Below are 26175 nucleotides of genomic sequence, written 5' to 3'. Positions count from 1 at the left end.
TGCGTGGATATTTTGAATAGGGTTTTTTATTGACCGCACAGTTTTCTTCCTATTTTCTGCTATCTAGTATTAGCGGGCCTCATTTGCTAAATCTGATTTCATCTCTGCGTTTGTGCTTTCCCCTTAACTCACCGTTAATATTTGTGGGGGGCTATTCTATATCTTTGGGGTCTTCCACTGAGGCAAGTGAGGACTTACTTTCTCTCCAGGAATAGTCAGTTTCTCAGGCCGTGACGAGACGTCTAGGATTTTTTAGGTAACGTTCCACGGCTGCCTATAGTTGTTTGCGGATAGGATCAGGTTGCGGTCAATCTAGTTACCACTTCCCCAGAGCTAGTAGTCTGTTCAGTTACTTAGCTAGTCCTACCTGCGATCCTTGCCACTAGGATCATAACACTTCCTAGAGGATCAATGGGATTAGCTGCAGTATCTAAGCATGTGACCCTTGTTCTCCAATGACAGATCTTACCCTGGGCATGCTCAGAAGGGGAAAAGCAGGATTTAGTCCCAAAAACATCTGCTCGCTGCTGCCCAGTACTGGCTACAATAGCAGAAGCTGGAAAGGCAGCAGTAACCCTTTGCACAAAGTCAAACTGAGCGAGACGCTGGGACTGACGTCTCCGCTCAGCAGACTCCCCTGCGGCAGGAGAAGAATGGGAGACCGCAGCGGAGATGGCCAGAGATTCCCCCTGTGCAGAGGCGGGAACTCGATCCCTAACATGCCCTTTTAAATTTTTCTCTCTTTGTTTCATTGCAGCCATTTAGTTTTTTAAAAACTTCATATTTTTTCTCATTAATGTACACTCTGCAACCCATCTTGACTGAAAAAAACAGAAATGTCGTACTTTTTGCAAATTTAATTAAAAAAAAATCTGAAATATCACATGGTCATAAGTATTTGGACTCTTTGCTCAGACCCTCATATTTAAGTCACATGCTGTCCATTTCCTTGTGATACTCCTTGAAATGGTTCTACTCCTTCATTGGCGTCCAGATGTGTTTAATTAAACTGATAGGACTTGATTTGGAAAGGCACACACCTGTCTACATAAGACCTCACAGCTCACAGTGCATGTCAGACCAAATGAAATCATGAGGTCAAAGGAACTGGCCAAGGAGCTCAGAGACAGAATTGTGGCAAGGCACAGATCTGGCCAAGGTTACAAAAAAATTTCTGCAGTACTCAAGGTTTCTAAGAGAACAGAGGCCTACATAATCCATAAACAGAAGAAGTTTGGGACCAACAGAAGTCTTCCTAGACCTGGCCGTCCAGCCAAACTGAGCAATCATGGGAGAAGAGCATTGGTGAGATGAGAGAGGTGAAGAAGAACCCCAAGATCACTGTGGCTGAGCTACACAGATGCAGTAGGGAGATGGGAGAAAGTTCCACAAAGTCAACTATCACTGCAGCCCTCCACCAGTCAGGCCATTATGGCAGAGTGGCCCGACGGAAGCTTCTCTTCTGTGCAAGACATATGAAAGCCTGCATAGAGTTTGCTAAAAATACATGAAGGTCTCCCAGACAATGAGAAATAAGATCTCTGGTCTGGTAAGATGAAGATAGACCTTTTTGGACATAATTCTAAGCAGTTTGTGTGGAGAAAACAAGGCACTGCTCATCATCTGCTCAATACAATCCCAAAAGTGAAACATGGTGGCGGCAGCATCATGCTATGGGGGTGTTTTTCAGCTGCAGGGAGAGAATGACTGGTTGTCATTGAAGGAAGCGTGAATGTGGCCAACTCCAGAGATATCCTGGATGAAAACCTCTTCCAGAGTGTTCTGGGCCTCAGACTTGGCCGAAGGATCACCTTCCAACAAGACAATGACCCCAAGCACACAGCTAAAATAACACAGGAATGTCTTCAGAACAACTCTGTGACCATTCTTGACTGTCCCAGCCAGAGCCAGAGCTCTGACCTAAACCCAATTGAACATCTCTGGAGAGACCTGAAAATGGCTGTCCACCATCATTCACTATCAAACCTGACAGAACTGGAGAGGACCTGCAAGGAAGAATGGCAGACGATCCCAAAACTTGTTGCATCATTCCCAAGAAGACTCATGGCTGTATTAGCTCAAAAGGGTGCTTCTACTCAATACTGAGCAAAGGGTTTGAATACTTAAGACCATGTGATATTTCAGCTTTTCTTTTTTAATAAATTTGCAAAAATTACTACATTACTGTTTTTTTTCAGTCACGATGAGGTGCAGAGTGTACATTAATGAGAAAAAAATAACTTTTTGGAATTTGCCAAATGGCTGCAATGAAACAAAGAGTGAAAAAATTAAATGGGTATGAATACTTTCCATAACCACTGTATATTTCAGTAGGCCAACATTTTGGATTTTAAAATAATTTAACATTTTGGATTTTAAAATATTTTTTCAAGCTGGTGTTATAAAGTATTCTAATTTACTGAGATAATGCCTTTGGGGTTTTAATTGGCTGTAAGCCATAATCATTAACATTAACAGCAATATACACTTGGAATAGATCACTCTGTTTGTAATGACTCTATATAATATATGAGTTTCACTTTTTGTATTAAAGAACTGAAATAAATTACTGTAACTTTTGATGATATTCTAATTTTGTAACAAAGCAAATGATCTATTTTGGAGAGAGGTTTGAAATTGACACTCCATGAGTAGTGTTGAGCGATACCGTCCGATACTTGAAAGTATCGGTATCGGATAGTATCGGCCGATACCCGAAAAGTATCGGATATCGCCGATACCGATACCCGATACCAATACAAGTCAATGGGACACCAAGTATCGGAAGGTATCCTGTATGGTTCCCAGGGTCTGAAGGAGAGGAAACTCTCCTTCAGGCCCTGGGATCCATATTAATGTGTAAAATAAAGAATAAAAATAAAAAATATTGATATACTCACCTCTCCGACGCAGCCTGGACCTTACCGATGTAACCGGCAGCTTCCGTTCCTAAGAATGAGCGCTTGAAAGACCTTAGATGACATCGCGGCTTGTGATTGGTCGCGTGTCGGTCACGTGACCGCTCACGCGACCAATCACAAGCCGCGACGTCATCTAAGGTCTTTCAAGCGCTCATTCTTAGGAACAGAAGCTGCCGGTTACATCGGTAAGGTCCAGGCTGCGTCGGAGAGGTGAGTATATCAATATTTTTTATTTTTATTCTTTATTTTACACATTAATATCGATCCCGATACTGATTCCCGATATCACAAAAGTATCGGATCTCGGTATCGGAATTCCGATACCGCAGATATCGGCCGATACCCGATACTTGCGGTATCGGAATGCTCAACACTATCCATGAGTAATAAAGCATTTGAAACCACTTAGCAATTGAAGACTGTCTGTCAGCCAAATTCTGCTAAACTAGGAGTAGAGAAGAAAAAAAATAATCGCAGGTTAAAAAAGTATAAGGCTGCTTTAACACTAGCGTCGGCACGGGGCCGCCGCTATGCGTTGGCCTGACGTGCCAACACACGTTGTGAAAATAATGCCCGACGTGGGCAGCGGAAGCAGTCTTACGACCCTTCTGCTGCCCCATTGTAAGGTCCGGGGAGGAGGGGGCGGAGTTTCGGCCGCGCATGCGCGGTCGAAAATGGCAGACTCGACGCACAAAAAAGCGTTACATGTAACTTTTTTTGTGCCGACGGTCCGCCAAAACACGACGTAACCGTTGCACGATGGTTGCGATGTGTGGCCATATGTCGCAATGCGTCGCTAATGTTAGTCTATGGGGAAAAAACGCATCCTGCAGACAACTTTGCAGGATGCGTTTTTTCTCCTAAACGACGCATTGCGACATATTGCAAACGACGCTATTGTGAAAGTAGCCTAAGTTTGAACATAATGCATATATAAACTCTTGTCCCAGCTGAGAAACCGGCAAATCACCGCAGTGCACAGTGCGTGCGCTGTGGGGACTCCTAAATCTGCAGTCACACAGTATGACTGCAGACTTATCAATTGACTGGACAACCCCTTTAATGTACTCTACAAGTATAAACTCATAGAAAGGGATTGTATTTTGAGGGTCATTCAAGCCAAGGTATTTCATTAAGACCCTAAACATCAGTGAAACAGGGACTTCGGTGTACTAGTGTCCTTTGAAGATGTCTCCCACTCTGGCCGGATACTTTTGTAGTGTTGGTTAGTAAAAACAAAGCTTGGTCAGGACATCTATGCTACACAGAGGTTAAGGTTAATTGCGGTGACATTTCTTGTGATTTCAATTCCACAGCATATCTGATCTAAGCCCTCCATACTTTCAAACTATTTGCCCATAACTCTCCTAAGAACAATACCAATGCTCCAACCTGGCAAGCCAAAGTCTTCCTGGTCAAGTTTCCTAATAGGAATAAATATTCAGAAAAAAAAGATGAGCAAAATGTTAAATATTATATAAAAAAGGGAGCAAAAATTATTTCTTCTATTACAGACTTTCAGTGACATCAATGTAAACTAAAGGTCATTTTGGCAAAAGAATAAGCTCTCATACAAAATGATCTATAAATGAGTAAAAAAGATATTGCTTTCAGTGAAAACATGGCCAGGACCTGAAGAATAAATTTAATATCACTTATTCTGCAATGTGCAATATTATAAAAACTTAAAAATTGCAGATGTTTTTTTTTTCCATACTCCCACTCCCCCCAAAAAATCATCATTCTGATATTTATGGCTTATCCTAAGAAAAGTCCATCAATATTAATCTCTGAAAATTCTGTTATGAATAAATAATTGTCAAAGAATATGGTGCTCATTGCTAAGGCTTCTTTCACACTAGCGTCGGCACGGGGCCGTCGCTATGCGTCGGCCCAACATGCGTTCTAAAAGTAATGTCCGGGGAGGAGGGGGCGGAGTTTCGGCCGCGCATGCGCGGTCGAAAATGGTGGACACGACGCGCAAAAAAACGTTACATGTAACTTTTTTGTGCCGACGGTCCGCCAAAACACGACGCAACCGTCGCACGATGGTTGCGACGTGTGGCACTCCGTCGCAATGCGTCGCTAATGAAAATCTATGGAGAAAAAATGCATCCTGCGGGCAACTTTGCAGGATGCGTTTTTTGTACATAACGACGCATTGCAACGTGCGTCGAACGACGCTAATGTGAAAGTAGCCTTAGGAAGGTATAGAAAGTATGGTACCAAAATCATCTAAAATATCCAATGCTGGATCCTAATTTCACAGATTTTTCCTTTTCTTTTTTTCTAGCTCAATGTGGAAAACCACCAAAAATAGAAAATGCCTTGTTAGAGGGTGATTGGGATGTGGAAAAGTTCCCACCAGGCAGCACAGCAGCTTACAGTTGCCACCCTGGATATTCTCTATTGGGACGAATTAGAAGGGTCTGTATGGAAGGAAAATGGCAAGCGTTATCTAAAGGGCTGTGTAGAAGTAAGTACAACACAGAGCTAACGGTTCACCAAACATATGGGATTGTGTATTACTCCCATTAGTGTTTACTATTATTTATTATTGTTTACTCCCATTAGTAAAGTAATTTTTGGCAGTACATTTACAGGACAATTCTGCAACTACACTCCATTCAACACTTCCATGAATGTTGTACAAAGTTAACTAAGTATTGACAGTGTGAGGGAACACCAAGGCGATAGTCGTGGCTGAGGTAAAAATCTCTAGAACACCCTGGCCTTTCGTCACATACAAATCACAGGTCTCCATTCCATTACCTGTCACGTTCTCCAGCTCACCCTCAGGACTTCCTGCACTGCACTGCACAAACTCTTCAGACGATGAAGAATAAACATAGTCACAATCCATTTCAATGCTTGAACTATTAACTTTACTGCTTCTGGTACACAGCACATACGTATTCTCTCCAGCATCAGCATCAGGTTAACTTTGGATAATTTCTCCTCTGTCCCAATCATTCCTTCTCTGCCACTAAGCTCACTTCTGGGACAGACCATGCTCTCCGGTCTCTTAGCATCATCTCTGCTCAGTCCTGCTCCAGTAGGGGAACCTCTAAACCGTTTTTCCCCGGTCTCGAGAACATCCACCCACGTAGTAAGCCGCCACATTCTGAGTGACCTGCCCGTACTGCTTAGTCTTCTTCTGGCAACTGCAGACACACTTATTATGCACTCTCAGCACTTCTCCTGGTGTTTCTCCCCAATGTGGCCCTAACCCTGAACACAGTATGACTGGGCTCTTATCTTTAACGTTATGGAGTTAACAGCCCTATCAGGGTGCTCCTGCCCAACTGATTCAAATCCCTGATGTTCCCCAGGTTAACGGCCATTAGCTCCTCCTACTTTAACTATATACAGGTTAAACATACTCTCCACCCTGAACTAGTGGACAAACTAGGGTACTACGCTTTCCCTACAACTATAACAGTAATCATACATAGAATTTTACGCAACAGGTACCATAAATATGCACAACATGAATTATTTACAATAGCATTACAAAGAAGGCAAACATTCACATTTAAGGACACCTCCTTGTGCCCCCTAAAACATCACCAGAGGTGAGGGTTGAAGTTCCTTGTACTGCGAGTGGATAGGGGTACTGCAGACAAAAACTAAAGGGGCCTCATTCTGAGGATGGTTGGCAGCTCAAGAAGTAAAACATCCTTCAGTAATGATGCACTGGCCTGTTATAAAGTCCTTGCTTTAAATACAGAATTAAATACCATGTTACTGGCATTGTATGACACTCGAGTACTGTATGGATTTCCTGGACATTAGACATGCAGAATGTCTAAAACCCTCAAACATAAAAAATATAATTTGGTCAAATTTGCAAAAATGGTATTTTTTAGGCAACAAGTAAAAAGAAAAAACTGCAGCACAGAATATGCCCTAACCATTTTTGGGCAACTAGGCATCATGAGTGACTGCATTCTTCAACTACCTCCTTACAACACAGATTTTTCAAGTTTGCGCCTTAATCACATCTTTCTAATCTGTGCCAGTCTCCTTGGTTCCTCCACCAGAGGTGCAAAGACTGCATTTAGCAGATAGAGACAGCATTCATTGATTTCATTTGCACAGTGAATTTTATTCATTTATGCTGCCTATTGCTCTTCTGCAGGCTGAAGCCAGGCTTCAAAATATACATGGAGCGGTTTCACTTTTATATCTGAATCTATAAAGGAAGAGTCAGAGGGCTGTATAAATTGGACAAAAATCAGAATGCAGTCCACAGAATGACCAGCAGCTCTCATGACCCGAGGGTGACAGCGGCAAAGAAATACATGAAGATGTCACGCTCAGGTTGAAACAGCCACTGGCCAGTCCGTGCACCATCTTCTGATCTCTTTCCAATTTATACGGTCGTGAGACTGAGTTACTATATGAACTAAATATTCACCTGAAGAACAAATCTAAGCTCTCTATGGCTGCTTTCACTGGAAATATAATGGGAGGCTAGAAGAGGGACATAAACATGGTTCATTCATGCAAACAAGAATTGATTATTGCTTTATTATTACAGAGACAGAACACACTTTGCGATCATAATTACTCTTAAGGGATTGTGTCTAAAGAAAACAATCTATTGTTTAATTCAGTTTTTTGTGTTAAATGTATTTTTTTGTTTTTAATTTTTTGCAGTGTTTTTTTTTCATGTCACAATCTGTATTAAACAAAAAAAAATTAATAATTTTTACCCTGGCCATTGGGGTTATTTTATATTCATACTTCCTGTTCAGTTAGGAACCGTTTTCAGCAGGCTCCTTATCATCAGAGGCAGCATTACAATCACAGATAACATCTTTATACCCAGCAGAGAACACCAGATCTACCATTCACAATAGATGATATCACAGCTGACCCTGATCCTTCTCCCTTCAGAAGGGATGCTTCAGGACTAAATAAAGCTTGAGTTAGACTATTGCTGCTAAAATGCATGTGGATTTCCAACTTAAAAAAAACAGGAAGTAGCAGGCTCTGAAGGCCCCAGTGGCATGTGGGAAATTTGCAAGAACTGGAGAGAAGAAATACCAACCAAAAATGATGTGCACATCCACATAATAATAGCTAAAAATAGAAATCTTAATTTAGACACCTGAGACACAGCAAACGTTAAAACCACTTAAGAACCATGTATAACAACATGGTCAATAAACCACACTCCCGAAGATGCCCTATTTTCTGAATATATCTGTTTTGCTTTGCATGTTATACTATGGATATCTTGCGGCTCATTTAGATCATATGTGCTTTTCATTGCTTAGTCCTTCTGGTTCATTGTTTATTATCTTCCACACTATTCCATCTTCAGGGGTGTGATTTAGTTGCCATGTTCTTATACATGTTTTTTAAGTGGTTTTAACGTTTGCTGTGTCTCAGGTGTCTAAATACAGATTTCTATTTTTAGCTATTATGTGGATGTGCACACCATTTTTTGGTTGGTCTTTCTTCTCTCCAGTTCATGGTTATTATCCATACTAGGTGTTGCACCCCATTATTATATTTGTATCTGTTTATACCACATATGGTAACATTCTCTCCCTTTCCTTGAAATTTGCAATAATTCACTTTTTTAATATAGGTTGGATTGTGGAAAAAACAATGCCCCAAACATTTAGAAATATATTTCACACAAAAACTTTATTTAAATAGCTAATTTTCTCATTCCTTCTAAGAAGTATGTGAGCATAATAGTTCTTCTCACCCCAAATGGGCATAGTCTTTTTTATTATAAAACAGTTGTTGAGTCCTTTCCAGTGTGGTCAGACCTAATGGTCAGTTCATATCCAAGATCGTTGATGGTTATAAAAATGTACCTAAGTGTAACTAAACTTTTAACTATTTTTTTATACGCTGTATCCTGTGTAATATTACTGATTGGGGGGTTTTCGTCCTGAGACCTCCATCTATTCATTAAACCAATGGGTAGCAGCACACTGATTATGCTCAAACGTGAGTATAAACCCACAGACTTTCTATTGAGGCCATCTGTGAGTTCTTGACCTCCAGTGATCAACAGTACTGTGAAGACACAGGGGGGTCGGCGAGTGCCCCAGGATCTGCTAACTGAAAATGCATGGACCAGGGATCGCCCCGCCAAACACCCACTCTCCCTTTAACGTGGGCATAACACTACTCAGACAGCACAGGGTGATGGTAAAACAGTGTGGTAATACTTTATTGAACTATAAAACAGGCAGTTAACACATAGAACATTCCCAGCATAGTACTCCAGATGGTGCACATTACAGAGTCTCACCCTTCCATTGACCTGCTGGGATAATGGCAGATGTTATGTCAGAGCTCCCTGGGTTGGTTAACCCCACCTGTGGTACACACTCAGAGATAAGGAAAGGACAAGCATAGAAGATGACAGTCCATTGAGTCCATACAAGGTACAAGGCCAGTTGACAACAGAGTCACAACCTGGCTTATCTGAATATCTCCATGGAGCCAGGCGACTAGCAGATCCAAATCCTGGCTTTCTCCAAACAAATCCAAGGTCCAGTGATGGTGAATGGAGCAGATCTGTATTCTACCAACTGGAGCCGAAAACCTCTAGGTTGTTTCCTGTAGAATGATAGCTCCGTGTCCCTCGTGATAGTGCCATGATATTGGCTGCTGTCCTGTCTCTGGTCCTTTGGATGTATATGTCTTGGCAGAATCTCTGGCGTTCTCTCCCCCATCTCTCTGTCTCAGAGTCTCTTCTTTCAGAGGCATGTAACCTGTTTTTAGATTTACCCAGTGTTCTTCAGTCCAGCCCCCAGATAAGGGAAACAATAGTGATGAGGTCAAATAGAATTACTTGATTATTTAATCTATTTGCATAGTTTTTCCCTCTCTGCTTTCAAAGTCAACAATGCGGCTCCATAATACAATGCATAATTAGCATATCAGCAACCATCTCTAGTCATCAAAGATAAGCGCACATTAAGTTATATGAAATATCAGCTTACAAGTCACTATTACAGACTTACACAAGCAAAAGTATAGATAACAGCATATTCTTCTTGGTTTGCTAAAAATAGTCGTCTGGGTAATTAAAATATAATTCAGTTTCTTCACAAGTACTTTACAGGAATAACAACATATCAAAAATTATATGAAAGTTTTGTTACATTTTAAGGGATGCCTTCTCTATCCACAGCATGACCTTCCTGACATTATTCAATAGATGGCACTACCCATTTTTATACAATTCGCAGTGCCTCTAGGAGTGGCTGTGACTAATACATAACAGTGTTAGGACACTGATCCATGGAACTATTCTAAGTGGCATATGTGGAGCCTGGAAGTATTTTTTTCCTTTAATATCAGGTTATTAGAATACACCCCATGGGCTTTTTAACTTCTTCTGGATCAATATGCAATGCACTAGGTTGAACTTGATGAACTTATAGTTACTGTACCTTCAACCTTTAAAACTATTAAAATTACCCATTTCCACATACATAGACTGCAGTGTGCATGCTTTCGACATTGTTTGCTGTTCACTCTTGCACTTTGCACATACATTGGTCCCTTGTTCAATAAAGTGCAGGTATACAGTTCACAATGTGGTATAACGAGTATTTGAGAGTAGAACCTTTAAGAGGTTGTCCTGCCAATATGAAAATTTTACCAATGCTTTGTATATTAACCTCTTAATGACCGCCGATACGCCTTTTAACTGCGGCAGTTACGGGTGCCTATTTCTCAGTGCTGCTTTTTAACGGCAGTGAGAAATAAGGGTATAGCACCCCCAGCATTGGAAAATCTCCGACAGAACATGATTCGGATCAGTTTTTACTGTCTCCAGCTTTGTGGTCGCTGTTATTTGCTGAATAATGGCAACTGGAAAAAAGTCTGATTTCCCATTTATTCCTCTCTCCTCTGATATGATCTAGAATTCCAGTGGAGAGAAAATGGGGTCCCCTGTGCCATCCCCGGTACCTCCGGTGTCCCAGGGCCCTCCAACTCTGTCCCCCGGCCCTCGGCATCTTCTTCCAGGAAGAAAATGGTGGGCACATGAGCAGTGCGCCCTCTGAGATCTGCCGGTGGGCACCCGGCAACAATAGGAGATTTTTCATTGGTTCATTTTGATCACTGTGATAGACCCTATCACAGTGATCAAAATAAAAAAGTAAATAAAACCTCCCTTTGTCACCCCTTAGATAGGTAAAAATAATAAAATTTAAAAAATGTATTTATTTCAATTTTTCCATTAGGGTTAGGTTGGGGCTAGGGTTATGGTTGCGGCTAGGGTTGTGTTGTGTTGGGGTTACGGTTGTAGTGTGGGGCTACGGTTGTGTTGTGGGGGTTAGGGTTGTGTTGGGATTACGGTTGTATTGGGTTTAGGGTGGGGACTAGGGTCAGGAGTAGGGCTGTGTTAGGGTTGAATTTAGAACTGGGGGTTTTCCACTGTTTAGGTACATCAGGGGGTCTCCAAACATGACATGGCCCCCACCAATTATTCCAGTCAATTTTGGGTTCAAAAAGTCAAACGGTGCTCCCTCCTTTCTGAGCCCTGCCATGTGCCCAAACAGTGGCTTTCCCCCACATACTGGGTATCAGTATACTTAGGATAAATTGCACAACAAACTTAGTGGTCAATTTTCTCTTCTTACCCTTGTGAAAATATTAAAGTTTGGGTCTAAAGTAAATTTTTCGTGATAAAAGTAAAAATGTTCATTTTTTTTCCTTCCACATTGCTTTAGTTCTCGTGAAACACCTGAAGGGTTAATAAACTTCTTGAATGTGGTTTTGAGCACCATAAGGGATGCAGTTTTAGAATGGTATCACTTTTTGGGTATTTTCTGTCATATTGACCTGCCAAACTCACTTCAAATGTGTGGTGGTCCCTAAAAATAAATGGTTTTGTTAATTTTGTTTCAAAATGAGAAATCGCTGGTTAACTTTTAACCCTTATAACGTCCCAACAAAAAAAATATGTTTCCAAAATTGTGCTGATGTAAAGTAGGCATGTGGGAAATGTTATTTAGTAACTATTTTGTGCAATATGACTTTATGATTTAGGGGCACAAATATTTAAAGTTTGAAAATTGCTAAATTTTCAATATTTGCAAAATTTCCGTTTTTCCATAAATAAACGCAAGTCATATTGATGAAATTTTACCACTAACATGAGGTAAAATATGACAAGAAGTCTCAGAATCAGTGGGATATATTGAAGCGTTCCAGAACTATAACCTCACAAAGTGCCAGTGTTCAGAATTGTAAAAATTGGCCCTGTCATTAAGTACAAAATTGGCTCTGTCACTAAGGGGTTAAAAAATAACAACTTACATTCATCTATTGACACTTACCTGGATACAGCAAAGGATGCTATGTGATCTGTATTTACACTGGAAGTGAGACGTCACCAGAGGTGGACATACCCTTGGTGCAACCTATGCATTCGCACAGGGGTCCTTGAGGTAAGGAGGCCCGCTTTCACCTCCAAAAGCAGCAAACGGCAGAGATACATTATTGGACTGCAAACGGCCCATATACTGTTCTTGCACAGGGGCCTGTCTGTGTCCGCCTCTGACGTCACTCTTCCAGGTGCATCAGTACCACTTCAATCACGCCACTGGTTACATTTTTATGTTGCCAATGCCATATCTTTTATGTTGTTGAACAGTTCACTACAAAGTAATTTGACAGTAAGGGAAGGTTCACATTATCAATTTCTCCACATCCGAGAAAAACGGTCTGATTATTTTGATCAGATTTTAATCAGTGTTACATCAAAGTTTCTACACCTTCTCCATTTTACCAGTCCGTGAAAATTTAACCGCACTCGGATGTCATCTGAGTGCGGTCTAATTTTTTTACCACACCCATAGACTTGCATTGTCAATTTTGATCCAATACTCGCATTAAAAACAGACGTCTCCAATTTAATCGCCTACCGCTCGGTCAAAGAAAAAAAATCAGATATGTGTACAACCCCATAGGATATCATAGATATGACTGCTATCCTTGAAAACCACAGATAGCACTCGGACAAGAAAATCCATTGTATGCATGAGCCCTAACTTTTACTATAGTATTCACAACTATTACCCATCGGTGACTCCTGCAATAAGCTTTAAAAACACCTCCAAATGCACTCTCCTAACTGATAGGAAGAAGCCTTTTCTGGTCTCCTCTGAGATGTTCCTTCTCCTAATATTCACCCTCTCTCAAGTGACAATACTCTCATGCAGGGGGCTGATCTTCAACTGGGACAAATTGCACCAGCTGCAACTCATGCTGGAGGTTCTTGCATGTTCCAATGTAGACTCATTTAGCTGTAATAGCTATACAGAGCTAAATAAGGCATGGGCGTTTGCTGTTTAACCTTTACCAGCAGGAAAGCAGGAACCATTATGCTCTGTACCTCTTTTGAATTGCATGATTTTATTTTCCTTGGCAGCCACAGCTCAGCACTGGTTACTAAATTTAAGTTGTTTACCAAGTCACTATTAAACACTTATTTGTACAGTTTGTTACCTCTGCCAAAGTGCACAACCTTACATTTACTAACTTTTAACTTAAATTGTCATTTTTCAGCCAAAGCCTTCAACTTCTCCAAATCCCTCTGTATTATTATATTATCTCCCTCCATGCCACTTACTTTACAGACCTTACTATCATATTTATATATTAAAATTGTACTCCTGTGAGCTCTGCCATACCCCACTGTTAACTGTGACCCACTCAGAATCCATTTAATTAATACTCATCCTCTATTTTCTTTACTGGTCCCATTTTTAAAGTGGTTATCCAACTTTCATTTTTTTTTTTACAAACCCCTGCAGGTGTTCTAAAAAAAATCAAATAAAACACTTATGACTTATTCTTTCTCCCAAAAACAGCACTGGTCCTCCAGCAGTTCTCTTGGTCTTTGTTTATGGGCAACTGTCATATAACCACTGCAGCCAGTGATCTCGGGATTCATGCAAGTAATATGTCACATGACCACTGCAGCCAATTATTGACGTCACATGACTGTAGCTGTGACATTTTGACCATATCTAGGCACTGATCGTGAGTAGAGATGAGCAAATATTTCAATGTTTGGTTTGGATTACGATTGCCGAATTTGCAATATTCACCAATTACTTTTTCAAATATTCACCAAACATAACCGAATGTCATTCATATTGTTATTTATTATTATTATTATTATTATTATTATTATTATACATTTTTATAGCGCTATTTATTCCATGGCACTTTACATGTGAAAAGGGGGCAAATATAGACAAATACAATAAGCATGAGCGAAAGACAAGGCACTAACAGGTACAGAAGGAGGGAGGACCCTGCCCGTGAGGGCTCACAGTCTGCAGGGAATGTGTGAGCATACACTAGGAGAGAGTAGAGCTGGTCGTGCGGTTGAGATCACTGCAGGCTGTAGGCTTGTCAGAAGAGGTGAGTCTTCAGGTTCTTTTTGAAGGTTTCTATGGTAGGCGAGTGTCTGATGTGTTGGGTAGAGAGTTCCAGAGTATGGGGGAAGCATGGGAGAAGTGTGAAGAAGAGATAAGAGGGGAGTAGAGAAGGAGATCTTGTGAGGATCGAAGGTTGCGTGTAGGTAAGTACCAGGAGACCATGTTGTAGATGTATGGAGGAGACTGGTTGTGGATGTCTTTGTATGTCATTGTAAGGGTTTTGAATTGTAGCCTCTGGATGATAGAAAGCCAGTGAAGGGCTTGGCATAGGGGAGATGCTGGGAAATAGCGGGGAGACAGGTAGATTTGTCAGCCAGCAGAGTGTAGGATGGATTGGAGTGGTGCCAGAGTGCTGGAGGGGAGGCCAGAGAGTAGGAGGTTGCAGTAGTCAAGGCAGGAGTTGATAAGGGCGTGCACTACTGTTTTGGTGGTTTTGTTGTCGAGGAATGCGCGGATCTGGGAAATATTTTTGAGTTTGGGATGGCAGGTGGAGGCAACGGCTTGGATATGTGACTTGAAAGAGATGGCAGAGTCGAGGATCACCCCGAGGCACCGAGCATGCGGGACTGGGGAAAATGAGCAGCCATTGACATTGATGGATAGGTCTGGTGGAGGGGTAGAGTGAGATGGGGAAAGATGATGAATTCTGTTTTCTCCATGTTCAGTTTTAGAAAGCAAGCAGAAAAGAAGGCCGAGATACCAGACAGACAGTGTGGGATTTTGGTGAGTAAGGAGGTGATGTCAGGTCTGGATAGGTAGTTCTGCATGTCATCGGCGTAGAGATGATACTGCAAACCATGGGATTCTATGAGCTGTCCCAGACCAAAGGTGTAGATAGAAAAGAGTAGGGATCCCAGAACTGAGCCTTGAGGGACACCGACAGACAAGGGGTGAGGTGAGGAGGTGATGTGGGAGAAGGAGACACTGAAAGTTTGGTCTGTTAGATATGACAAGATCCAGGATAGGGCCAGGTCTGTGATGCTAAGAGATGATAGAATCTGTAGCAGGAGGGAATGGGCCACAGTGTCAAAAGCAGAAGACGGGTCCAGGAGAAGGAGGACAGAGTAGTGTCACTTGCTCTTGGCAGTTAGTAGGTCATTGATGATTTTAGTTAGGGCAGTTTCAGTTGAGTGATGGGGTCGGATGCCAGATTGTAACCGGTCAAAGAGGGAGCAGGAGGAGAGGTGGGAGGACAGTTCAAGATGGACATGCTGTTCCAGTAGTTTTGAGGCATAAGGGAGAATAGATATCGGGCGATAGCTAAACATAGAGGATGGGTCAAGGGAGGGCTTTTTGAGGATGGGTGTGATCTTGGCATGTTTGAAGGATGAGGGGAAGACACCAGTTGTGAGTGAGAGGTTGAAGAGGTGTGTAAGGGTTGGAATGAAGACTGTGGTGAGGTTAGGGATGAGGTGGGACGGGAGCAGATCAAGCGTGCAAGTGGTGAGATGTGATCTAGACAGGAGAGTGGAGAGCTGATCTTCTGTCATGGTGGAGAAGCTTGTTTTGGAGGAACAGGGTTGAGCAGCTAAGAGGGGCATTGGGCGCTGCGGGCCAAAGCTTTATCTGATCATATCGATCTTCTGTTTAAAGAAAGAGACAAAGTCTTCCGCAGAAATGAGGGGGGAGGGAGGAGGTGCTGGGGGATGGAGTAGAGAATTGAAAGTGTTGAAAATCTGTTTAGGGTTGTGAGACAGGGAGGATATGAGATATGAGAAATAAGTTTGTTTTGCGGCAGTGAGTGTGGACTTGAAGCTGGCGAGGGACTGCTTGTATGATGAAGTGCTCTGTAGAGTGGGATTTTTTCCATGTCCTCTCAGCGACCCTGGAAGCCTGTCTCAGTTCTTTGGTCAGGCTGGTCAGCAAGGGCTGTCTGTTGATTGTACGAGTTTTGCTACGCATGAGGTGGGCAGCCGAATCGAGTGTTGCTGTTATTGTGGTGTTATATAAAAAGTGACAGAAGCATCTGTATCATGAAGGGAAGCTATGTCTGTAAGAGGGAGAAGGGACTCAGAGAGTGATTGTACATTGAGGTGTTTGAGACTTCTGCGAGGGTGAGTGAGTTTGTGGAGTGGGGGTTGCGCACTATGAGAGGAGAGGGAAAGTTGTGTAGGTTGTGGTCAGATAGGGGGAGTGGTGAGTTAGTGAGATTAGTAAGGGAACAGAATCGGGTAAAGATAAGGTCTAGTGTGTGACCATCTTTGTGAGTGGCCCCAGAAGACCATTGAGTGAGGCTGAAGGAGACAGTAAACAATAAAAGTTTTGAGGCAGCTGAGGTGGAAGTGTCAATGGGGATATTGAAGTCACCCATGATGATAGTGGGAATGTCAGCAGAGAGGAAATGAAGTAGCCAGGTGTTGAAGTGGTCGAGAAAGGTGGAAATGGCTAGTTCTGGGGGGCAGTAGATGACAGCCAGCTGGGGGTTGGAGGGGGAATAGATGCAGACTGAGTGCACATCAAATGAGGGAAGAGTAGCAGAGGGTGGTAGTGGGTTTGGAGTAAAGGAGCAGGTGGTGGACAGGAGAAAGCCAACTTCTCCACCACGTTTGTTTCTGGGGTGATGGGTGTGAGAGAGGTGTAATCTGCCATAGGAAAGTGCAGCTGGAGAGGCTGAGTCAGAGGGGGTGAGCCAGGTTTCAGTGATGCTGAGGAAGGAGAGTTTGTTAGTGATGGAGCGTGCGTTCCATAGTACTCCAGGTAGGGGGACTGGGGTAGTGGGGGCTGGATGAATGGATATGAGGTTATCATGGTTGGGAAAATGTGTAGAGGATCGTGGCAGGGGGTTAGAAATGAGTGTGGTTATAAGTTGAGGAGGGCCAGGATTTGGGGTTACATCACCAGCGATGAGGAGTAGCAGACAGAGCGTTAGAAGGTGGGGGCAAGATAGGACATGATGGGGCCGTGTGTGTCTGGAGGAAGAGGATTGTATGTGGAGGAAAAGCTGTGAAGAGGAGGTGAGATGGCTGGGGAGGATGGAGGGTGAAATTACTAATTCATTACTAGCTGGGGGATAACAGGAGGTAAGGAAAAATAGAGTAGTATAGGTGTGAAAGAGAAAAGAAACCGAAACATGGTAGTTGTTTCATATTCCGTTACCTTACAGTCAAATTCCAGTCTAATTCAAAGTATAATAAAGCATAGTAATTAGAAATCTGTAATTTGAAATATGGAATTTTAAAGATACATGGATCAGACTAAAGTCTGGATCAGACTCCTGGATCTGAATATATCCCCAGCTAAGGGCAATTGTTGTGATTTTGCTTTTTGCTCCCTCTAGTGGTCATTAGTGATTTGACTCTGGAGCGTCTGTCTTTTCCTATATCCTCACCTGGGCCGTTAGTTCAGGGGCGTTGCTATATAAGCTCCCTGGACCTTCAGTTCAATGCCTGGCATCGTTGAAATCAGAGCTAATCTGTTGTGCTCTTGTCCTCTGATCCTGGTTCCTGTTTTTCAAGCTAAGTCTGCTTCTTTGCTTTTTGCTTTTGTTTTGTTTGGTATTTTTGTCCAGCTTGTTCCTATCTGTATCCTGACCTTTGCTGGAAGCTCTAGGGGGCTGGTGTTCTCCCCCCGGACCGTTAGACGGTTCGGGGGTTCTTGAATCTCCAGCGTGGATTTTTATAGGGTTTTTGTTGACCAGATAAGTTATCTTGCTATATTCTGCTATTAGTAAGCTGGCCTCTCTTTGCTGAACCTGGTTCATTTCTGTGTTTGTCATTTCCTCTTACCTCACCGTTATTATTTGTGGGGGGCTTGTATCTTGCTTTGGGGTCCCTTTCTCTGGAGGCAAGAGAGGTCTTTGTTTTCTTCTCCTAGGGGTAGTTAGATTCTCCGGCTGGCGCGAGTCATCTAGCGATCACCGTAGGCATGATCCCCGGCTACTTCTAGTGTTGGCGTTAGGAGTAGCTATTTGGTCAACCCAGTTACCACAGCCCTATGAGCTGGATTTTTGTATCTTGCAGACTTACACGTTCCTCTGAGACCCTGTCCACTGGGGTCATAACAGTATGCCAGGCCAGTATTAAATGTTTAATGCATTGCAGAAGTGGGATTATAAGAAAGAAAATTTTGAGTTTTTTTTTTCCCTCTCTCATTTTTTATTTTTCTTTTCCCCTTTACCTCAGAGTGGCTTAAGCTTGCTGCAGACATGAATGTCCAGACCTTGATTACAAGTGTGGACCAGCTTGCCGCTCGTGTGCAGGGTATACAAGATTATGTTACCAGAAATCCTAGGTCTGAACCCAAGATTCCGATTCCTGAACTGTTTTCAGGAGACCGATTTAAGTTTAGGAATTTCAGGAATAATTGTAAATTATTTTTGTCCCTGAAACCTTGTTCATCTGGAGACTCTGCTCAACAAGTAAAAATTGTTATTTCATTCTTACGGGGTGACCCTCAGGATTGGGCTTTTTCGTTGGCGCCAGGAGATCCGGCATTGGCTGATATTGATGCGTTTTTTCTGGCGCTCGGTTTACTTTATGAGGAACCCAATCTTGAGATTCAGGCAGAGAAAGCCTTGCTGGCTATGTCTCAGGGCCAGGACGAGGCTGAGGTGTATTGCCAAAAATTTCGGAAATGGTCCGTGCTGACACATTGGAACGAGTGTGCACTGGCCGCTAATTTTAGAAATGGCCTTTCTGAGGCCATTAAGAATGTTATGGTGGGTTTTCCCATTCCCACAGGTCTGAATGATACCATGTCCCTGGCTATTCAAATTGACCGGCGGTTGCGGGAGCGCAAGACCGCAAATTCCCTCATGTTGTTGTCTGAACAGACACCTGATGTGATGCAATGTGATAGAAAAACCGCAAATTCCCTCATGGTGTTGTCTGAACGGACACCTGATTTGATGCAATGTGATAGAATCCTGACTAGAAATGAGAGGAAAATTCATAGACGCCGGAATGGCTTGTGCTACTACTGTGGTGATTCTACACATGTTATCTCAGCATGCTCTAAACGTATATCTAAGGTTGTTAGTCCTGTCACCGTTGGTAATTTGCATCCTAAGTTTATTCTGTCTGTAACTTTGATTTGCTCACTGTCATCTTATCCTGTCATGGCGTTTGTAGATTCAGGTGCTGCCCTGAGTCTTATGGATCTCTCATTTGCTAAGCGCTGTGGTTTTATTCTTGAACCATTAGAAAATCCTATCCCTCTTAGGGGTATTGATGCTACGCCATTGGCAGAAAATAAGCCGCAGTATTGGACACAGGTTACCATGTGCATGACTCCTGAACACCGCGAGGTGATACGTTTTCTCGTTCTACATAAAATGCATGATTAGGGGCTGCCATGGTTACAGACCCATAATCCAGTCCTTGACTGGAAGGCTATGTCAGTGTCTAGTTGGGGCTGTCGTGGTATTCATGAGGATTCCCTGCCTGTGTCTATTGCTTCTTCTACGCCTTCGGAAGTTCCGGAGTACTTGTCTGATTATCAGGATGTCTTTAGCGAGTCCAGGTCCAGTGCATTGCCTCCTCATAGGGAATGTGACTGTGCAATAGATTTGATTCCAGGCAGTAAATTTCCTAAGGGAAGACTGTTTAATCTGTCGATACCTGAACATACCGCTATGCGTTCATATATCAAGGAGTCTCTGGAGAAAGGACACATCCGTCCGTCTTCTTCCCCTCTTGGTGCGGGATTCTTTTTTGTGGCTAAAAAGGACGGATCTTTGAGGCCTTGTATTGACTATCGGCTTTTAAATAAGATCACTGTCAAATTTCAGTATCCTTTGCCGCTGTTGTCTGACTTGTTTGCCCGGATTAAAGGTGCCAAGTGGTTTACCAAGATAGACCTTCGTGGTGCGTACAACCTTGTGCGCATTAAGCAAGGGGATGAATGGAAAACCGCATTCAATACGCCCGAAGGTCATTTTGAGTACTTGGTGATGCCTTTTGGGCTCTCTAATGCCCCTTCAGTTTTTCAGTCCTTTATGCATGACATTTTCCGGAACTATCTGGATAAATTTCTGATCGTTTATCTGGATGATATTCTGGTTTTTTCTGATAATTGGGACTCGCATGTGGAGCAGGTCAGGATGGTCTTTAAAATTTTGCGTGAAAATTCTTTGTTTGTCAAGGGCTCAAAGTGTCTTTTTGGTGTACAGAAGGTTCCCTTTTTGGGGTTCATTTTTTCCCCTTCTGCTGTGGAGATGGACCCAGTCAAGGTCCGAGCTATTCTTGATTGGACTCAGCCCTCGTCAGTTAAGAGTCTTCAGAAGTTCTTGGGTTTCGCTAACTTCTACCGTCGTTTTATCGCTAACTTTTCTAGCATTGTGAAACCTTTGACGGATATGACCAAGAAGGGCTCCGATGTGGTTAATTGGGCTCCTGCTGCCGTGGAGGCTTTCCAGGAGTTGAAACGTCGGTTTACTTCGGCGCCTGTTTTGTGCCAGCCTGATGTCTCGCTTCCCTTTCAAGTTGAGGTGGATGCTTCAGAGATTGGAGCAGGGGCCGTTTTGTCGCAGAGAGGCCCTGGTTGCTCTGTTATGAGACCTTGCGCCTTTTTTTTCTAGGAAGTTTTCGCCTGCGGAGCGAAATTATGATGTGGGCAATCGGGAGTTGTTGGCCATGAAATGGGCATTTGAGGAGTGGCGTCATTGGCTCGAGGGTGCTAAGCATCGTGTGGTGGTCTTGACTGATCACAAAAATCTGATGTATCTCGAGTCTGCTAAACGCCTGAATCCTAGACAGGCCCGCTGGTCATTGTTTTTCTCCCGTTTTGACTTTGTTGTCTCGTATTTACCAGGTTCAAAGAATGTGAAGGCCGATGCTCTTTCCAGGAGCTTTGTGCCTGATGCTCCTGGAGTCGCTGAACCTGTTGGTATTCTTAAGGATGGTATTATCTTGTCAGCTATTTCTCCTGATCTGCGACGTGTGTTGCAGAGATTTCAGGCTGATAGGCCTGATTCTTGTCCACCTGACAGACTGTTTGTGCCTGATAAGTGGACCAGCAGAGTCATTTCCGAGGTTCATTCCTCGGTGTTGGCAGGTCACCCAGGAATTTTTGGCACCAGAGATCTGGTGGCCAGATCCTTTTGGTGGCCTTCCTTGTCTAGGGATGTGCGGTCATTTGTACAGTCCTGTGGGACTTGTGCTCGAGCTAAGCCTTGCTGTTCTCGTGCCAGCGGGTTGCTCTTGCCCTTGCCTGTCCCTAAGAGACCTTGGACACATATCTCCATGGATTTCATTTCTGATCTTCCGGTGTCTCAGGGCATGTCTGTTATCTGGGTGATATGTGATCGCTTCTCCAAGATGGTCCATTTGGTTCCTTTGCCTAAACTGCCTTCCTCTTCCGATCTGGTTCCTGTGTTTTTCCAGAACGTGGTTCGTTTGTACGGCATCCCTGAGAATATTGTGTCAGACAGAGGATCCCAGTTCGTTTCCAGATTCTGGCGATCCTTTTGTAGTAGGATGGGCATTGACTTGTCGTTTTCGTCTGCTTTCCATCCTCAGACTAATGGACAGACGGAGCGAACTAATCAGACTTTGGAGGCTTATTTGAGGTGTTTTGTCTCTGCTGATCAGGACGATTGGGTGACCTTCTTGCCGTTAGCTGAGTTTGCCCTTAATAATCGGGCTAGTTCCGCCACCTTGGTTTCGCCGTTTTTCTGCAACTCTGGTTTCCACCCTCGTTTTTCTTCGGGTCATGTGGAACCTTCTGACTGCCCTGGGGTGGATTCTGTGGTGGATAGGTTGCAGCGGATCTGGAATCTTGTGGTGGACAACTTGAAGTTGTCACAGGAGAGGGCTCAGCGCTTTGCCAACCGCCGCCGCGGTGTGGGTCCCCGACTACGTGTTGGGGATTTGGTGTGGCTTTCTTCCCGCTTTGTTCCTATGAAGGTTTCCTCTCCCAAATTTAAACCTCGTTTTATTGGTCCTTACAAGATATTGGAAATTCTTAATCCTGTATCCTTTCGCCTGGATCTACCTGTGTCGTTTGCTATCCACAACGTGTTTCATAGGTCCTTGTTGCGGCGGTACGTTGTGCCTGTGGTTCCTTCTGCTGAGCCTCCTGCTCCGGTGTTGGTTGAGGGCGAGTTGGAGTACGTGGTGGAGAAGATATTGGATTCTCGTCTCTCCAGGCGGAGGCTTCAGTACCTGGTCAAGTGGAAGGGCTATGGTCAGGAAGATAATTCCTGGGTGGTCGCCTCTGATGTTCATGCAGCCGATTTAGTTCGTGCCTTCCACGCCGCTCATCCTGATCGCCCTGGTGGTCGTGGTGAGGGTTCGGTGACCCCTCACTAAGGGGGGGGGTACTGTTGTGATTTTGCTTTTTGCTCCCTCTAGTGGTCATTAGTGATTTGACTCTGGAGCGTCTGTCTTTTCCTATATCCTCACCTGGGCCGTTAGTTCAGGGGCGTTGCTATATAAGCTCCCTGGACCTTCAGTTCAATGCCTGGCATCGTTGAAATCAGAGCTAATCTGTTGTGCTCTTGTCCTCTGATCCTGGTTCCTGTTTTTCAAGCTAAGTCTGCTTCTTTGCTTTTTGCTTTTGTTTTGTTTGGTATTTTTGTCCAGCTTGTTCCTATCTGTATCCTGACCTTTGCTGGAAGCTCTAGGGGGCTGGTGTTCTCCCCCCGGACCGTTAGACGGTTCGGGGGTTCTTGAATCTCCAGCGTGGATTTTTATAGGGTTTTTGTTGACCAGATAAGTTATCTTGCTATATTCTGCTATTAGTAAGCTGGCCTCTCTTTGCTGAACCTGGTTCATTTCTGTGTTTGTCATTTCCTCTTACCTCACCGTTATTATTTGTGGGGGGCTTGTATCTTGCTTTGGGGTCCCTTTCTCTGGAGGCAAGAGAGGTCTTTGTTTTCTTCTCCTAGGGGTAGTTAGATTCTCCGGCTGGCGCGAGTCATCTAGCGATCACCGTAGGCATGATCCCCGGCTACTTCTAGTGTTGGCGTTAGGAGTAGCTATTTGGTCAACCCAGTTACCACAGCCCTATGAGCTGGATTTTTGTATCTTGCAGACTTACACGTTCCTCTGAGACCCTGTCCACTGGGGTCATAACAGGCAATCAGATGTGAATGAGGAGGTGGGTGGGTATGGACAGACCAGATGTAGAGAGTTAAGCAAAGGTCATAAAGAGAGGGAGGGGTTGGAGTGACCACTCAAAGATATGCCAGAATAACATAATGAGAGACATGAAACAGGTCATGGAAACAAGATGATAGGTAAGAAAGCATACCAGGAAAAGATTATATGCGCTGCACATAGACACTCAGATGCCAGAGAAACCATAGAAAATCAATGGAATACTGTATATCAAAACATTCAGTATCCAGGGAGAGTTGGGGAAAGTCAGTGCATACCATAGAAAATCAATGCAATATACAGAGACATTCAGGATCCAGGGAGAGTTAGGGAAAGTCAGTGCATTCCTGTGGGAAGAGGAGAACAGCTCGATTAGATCGTACAGATGATGATGATAATATTGTAGCAGTGATGAGTGGCTAAATGCATTCTAGAATTCAAGTCTAATTCAAAGTATGGTAAAGTATAGTAATTAGAAATCTGTTATTGTAAAGATGGAATTTGAAAGATACTGTACATGCATCAGACTAATGTCTTGATCAGACTCATGGGTCTGAATATATCCCCAGCTAAGGACATTCAGGTGTGAATGATTTGTTGAATATTCGCCAAACATAACCGAATGCCATTCATATCAATGAGAGGCAAAAGCATGCATAATACCTTAGAACGGCCCCAAATGCTGCCAAAACACATCAAATGAGGGACAGACACCAGGAAAGTGATCTCAATACCCTCACAGTACTAATTGTAGCATGGCACTGCAGCAACCAGCCAGGCATGAGGTATCGGGGCCCGGGCCAGCATTTACAGCTTTCAATTGAATGTCACAGTAAGATGTGGTGGGTGAGGGATAGGTGTAGGCCTCCTGTGCTACATGCAACAGCTCAACCTGCTTTCATACTCAGCCACACTCAGGTGGCACAAATATCAGTTTCCAAGGAAGTGGAGGCATGATGGTCTTGGAGGCCTACTGCTAAAGGCAACATACATGAAGGATGAAGGAAACCCAAACAGGAGCCTACACATTTACAAAAATTAGTGTCAGACACCAACAAAGTATCATCAATTGCAAAAGAGTAGAACTAGTATAGCGGGGACCAACACCTATTCCACTACAGCTAACCCAGCAGATGGAGACTGTAATGGGCGAGGTGGTGGAATCACTGTTTCGTATCCATCTGAAAGCCTGGAAGGGGCATAACTAGGTGGCCTACCAAATCACTACTTGGACAAGTGGCAGAAGGCAAAGACTGAAACGGAGGGACAAAAAGGGACAAAGAGGTGGCACAAGGTGCTACTGTATGGCTTGCCTACAGGAGGTGGCAGCTGACCCCCTACAGCAGGTAAGCTGTTACGGCCTGAAGGAGGGATGAAAAATGCAGGCAGGCACTGTTGGAACTCTGGAATCACAGGAGCAGATGGGACCGGCCGTGGAATAGAAAAGCACTGGCAGGTCTGGGCCAGACCGGGTGTTAGACAGATGGGCACTGGCAGGTGCGATCTGGACTGGCTGATGGACAGAAGAGCACAGACAGGTATGAGCAGACGGGCACAGACAGGTAAGGGCAGATAGGTACAGGGTAGACAATCAAACAGACGGAACTGGGGAACCTGACAACTTCCAAGCATGCAAGGCAGACTAAGAACATAGCTCAGGCAATTGAATATTGGAGGAGAAGCCTTAAGTAGAAGGTGTCACCCACCTATAGGCTATGAATACCTTAGGTTGATGCAGGCGGTCCGTTTAAGAGGGAGGAAGCGCGCGCGCCCTCTAAGCATAGTTCCTGGTCCTACAACTGAACATTGGTGGACTCTGACACATAGGGCGGCAAGATGAGGAGGTGGTGTGTGAATGGGAGACACTAATTGTCCTGTCTGTAAAGTACGAGGAGCTCCAACAAAGGGAAAAGTCTGTAATGTCAACAGATCAGAAAGTCTGTAGTAAGAGGGAATGATCCACTGTGTCAAAAGCCGATGCCAGGTCCAGGAGAAGGAGGACAAACTCACATCGCTTTCATTTGGCGGTTAGTAGGTCATTGGTGACTTTAGTCAGGGCAGTTTCAGTGGAATGGTGAGGTCTGAAGCCAGATTGTAAGCGGTCAAAGAGGGAGCACGAGGAGAGGTGGGAGGACAGTTCAAAATGGATGTGTTGTTCCAGTGGTTTAGAGGCATAGGGGAGAAATTATATGGGGCAATAACTAGACACAGAGGATGGGTCAAGGGTGGGCTTTTTGAGGATGGGTGTGATTGAGGTATGTTTCAATCACGATGGAAGACATCAGTTATTAGTGACAGGTTGAAGAGGTGGTTTAGGCTTGTGATGAAAACTGTGGTAACGTTTGTAATGAGGTGGGATGTTATAGTGTCAAGTTCACATGTGGTAAGGCAATGTCTCCAGTTCAGATGACAGGAGAGGGAGGGGGTACTGGTGGACACGAGAGAATTGAAAGTACTGAATAGCTGCTTAGGTTTGTGAGACAGGTTTGATATGAAGGATGAGAAATCAGTTTGAAGAAAAAAAAGAAAAAAAGTAGTTAGCGCTCACCAAGCCCGTTGCTGTAAAAGTCTTTATTAGGACATGGACAGGGAGAACATGATGTCCAGAGGATGACAGCTGTTTCGCGCTACATGCGCTTCCACAGATCCCGCATGTAGCGCGAAACAGCTGTCATCCTCTGGACATCATGTTCTCCCTGTCCATGTCCTAATAAAGACTTTTACAGCAACGGGCTTGGTGAGTGCTAACTACTTTTTTTCTTCTTTGGATGTCATGCA

At 43.7% G+C, this 26175-nt stretch overlaps 1 protein-coding gene across 11 annotated transcripts in view; it reads left to right on the top strand.

Moving 5' to 3' along the window:
* LOC143788318 (complement factor H-related protein 3-like) overlaps positions 1-26175 on the top strand; it is a 249585-nt gene that overhangs the window by 52033 nt on the left and 171377 nt on the right. For all 11 annotated transcript variants that reach the window (XM_077277890.1, XM_077277889.1, XM_077277888.1 and 8 more), the window contains one exon: positions 5215-5397. In XM_077277890.1, the coding sequence (XP_077134005.1) occupies positions 5215-5397 (183 nt within the window). The remainder of the gene's footprint in view (positions 1-5214; positions 5398-26175) is intronic.

The sequence above is a fragment of the Ranitomeya variabilis genome, chromosome 8 (genome assembly GCF_051348905.1).
Source record: "Ranitomeya variabilis isolate aRanVar5 chromosome 8, aRanVar5.hap1, whole genome shotgun sequence".
NCBI classification, from domain to species: Eukaryota; Metazoa; Chordata; class Amphibia; order Anura; family Dendrobatidae; genus Ranitomeya; species Ranitomeya variabilis.
Note: the sequence above shows the minus strand (reverse complement) of the source record. Positions and strands in the feature narration are given on the sequence as shown.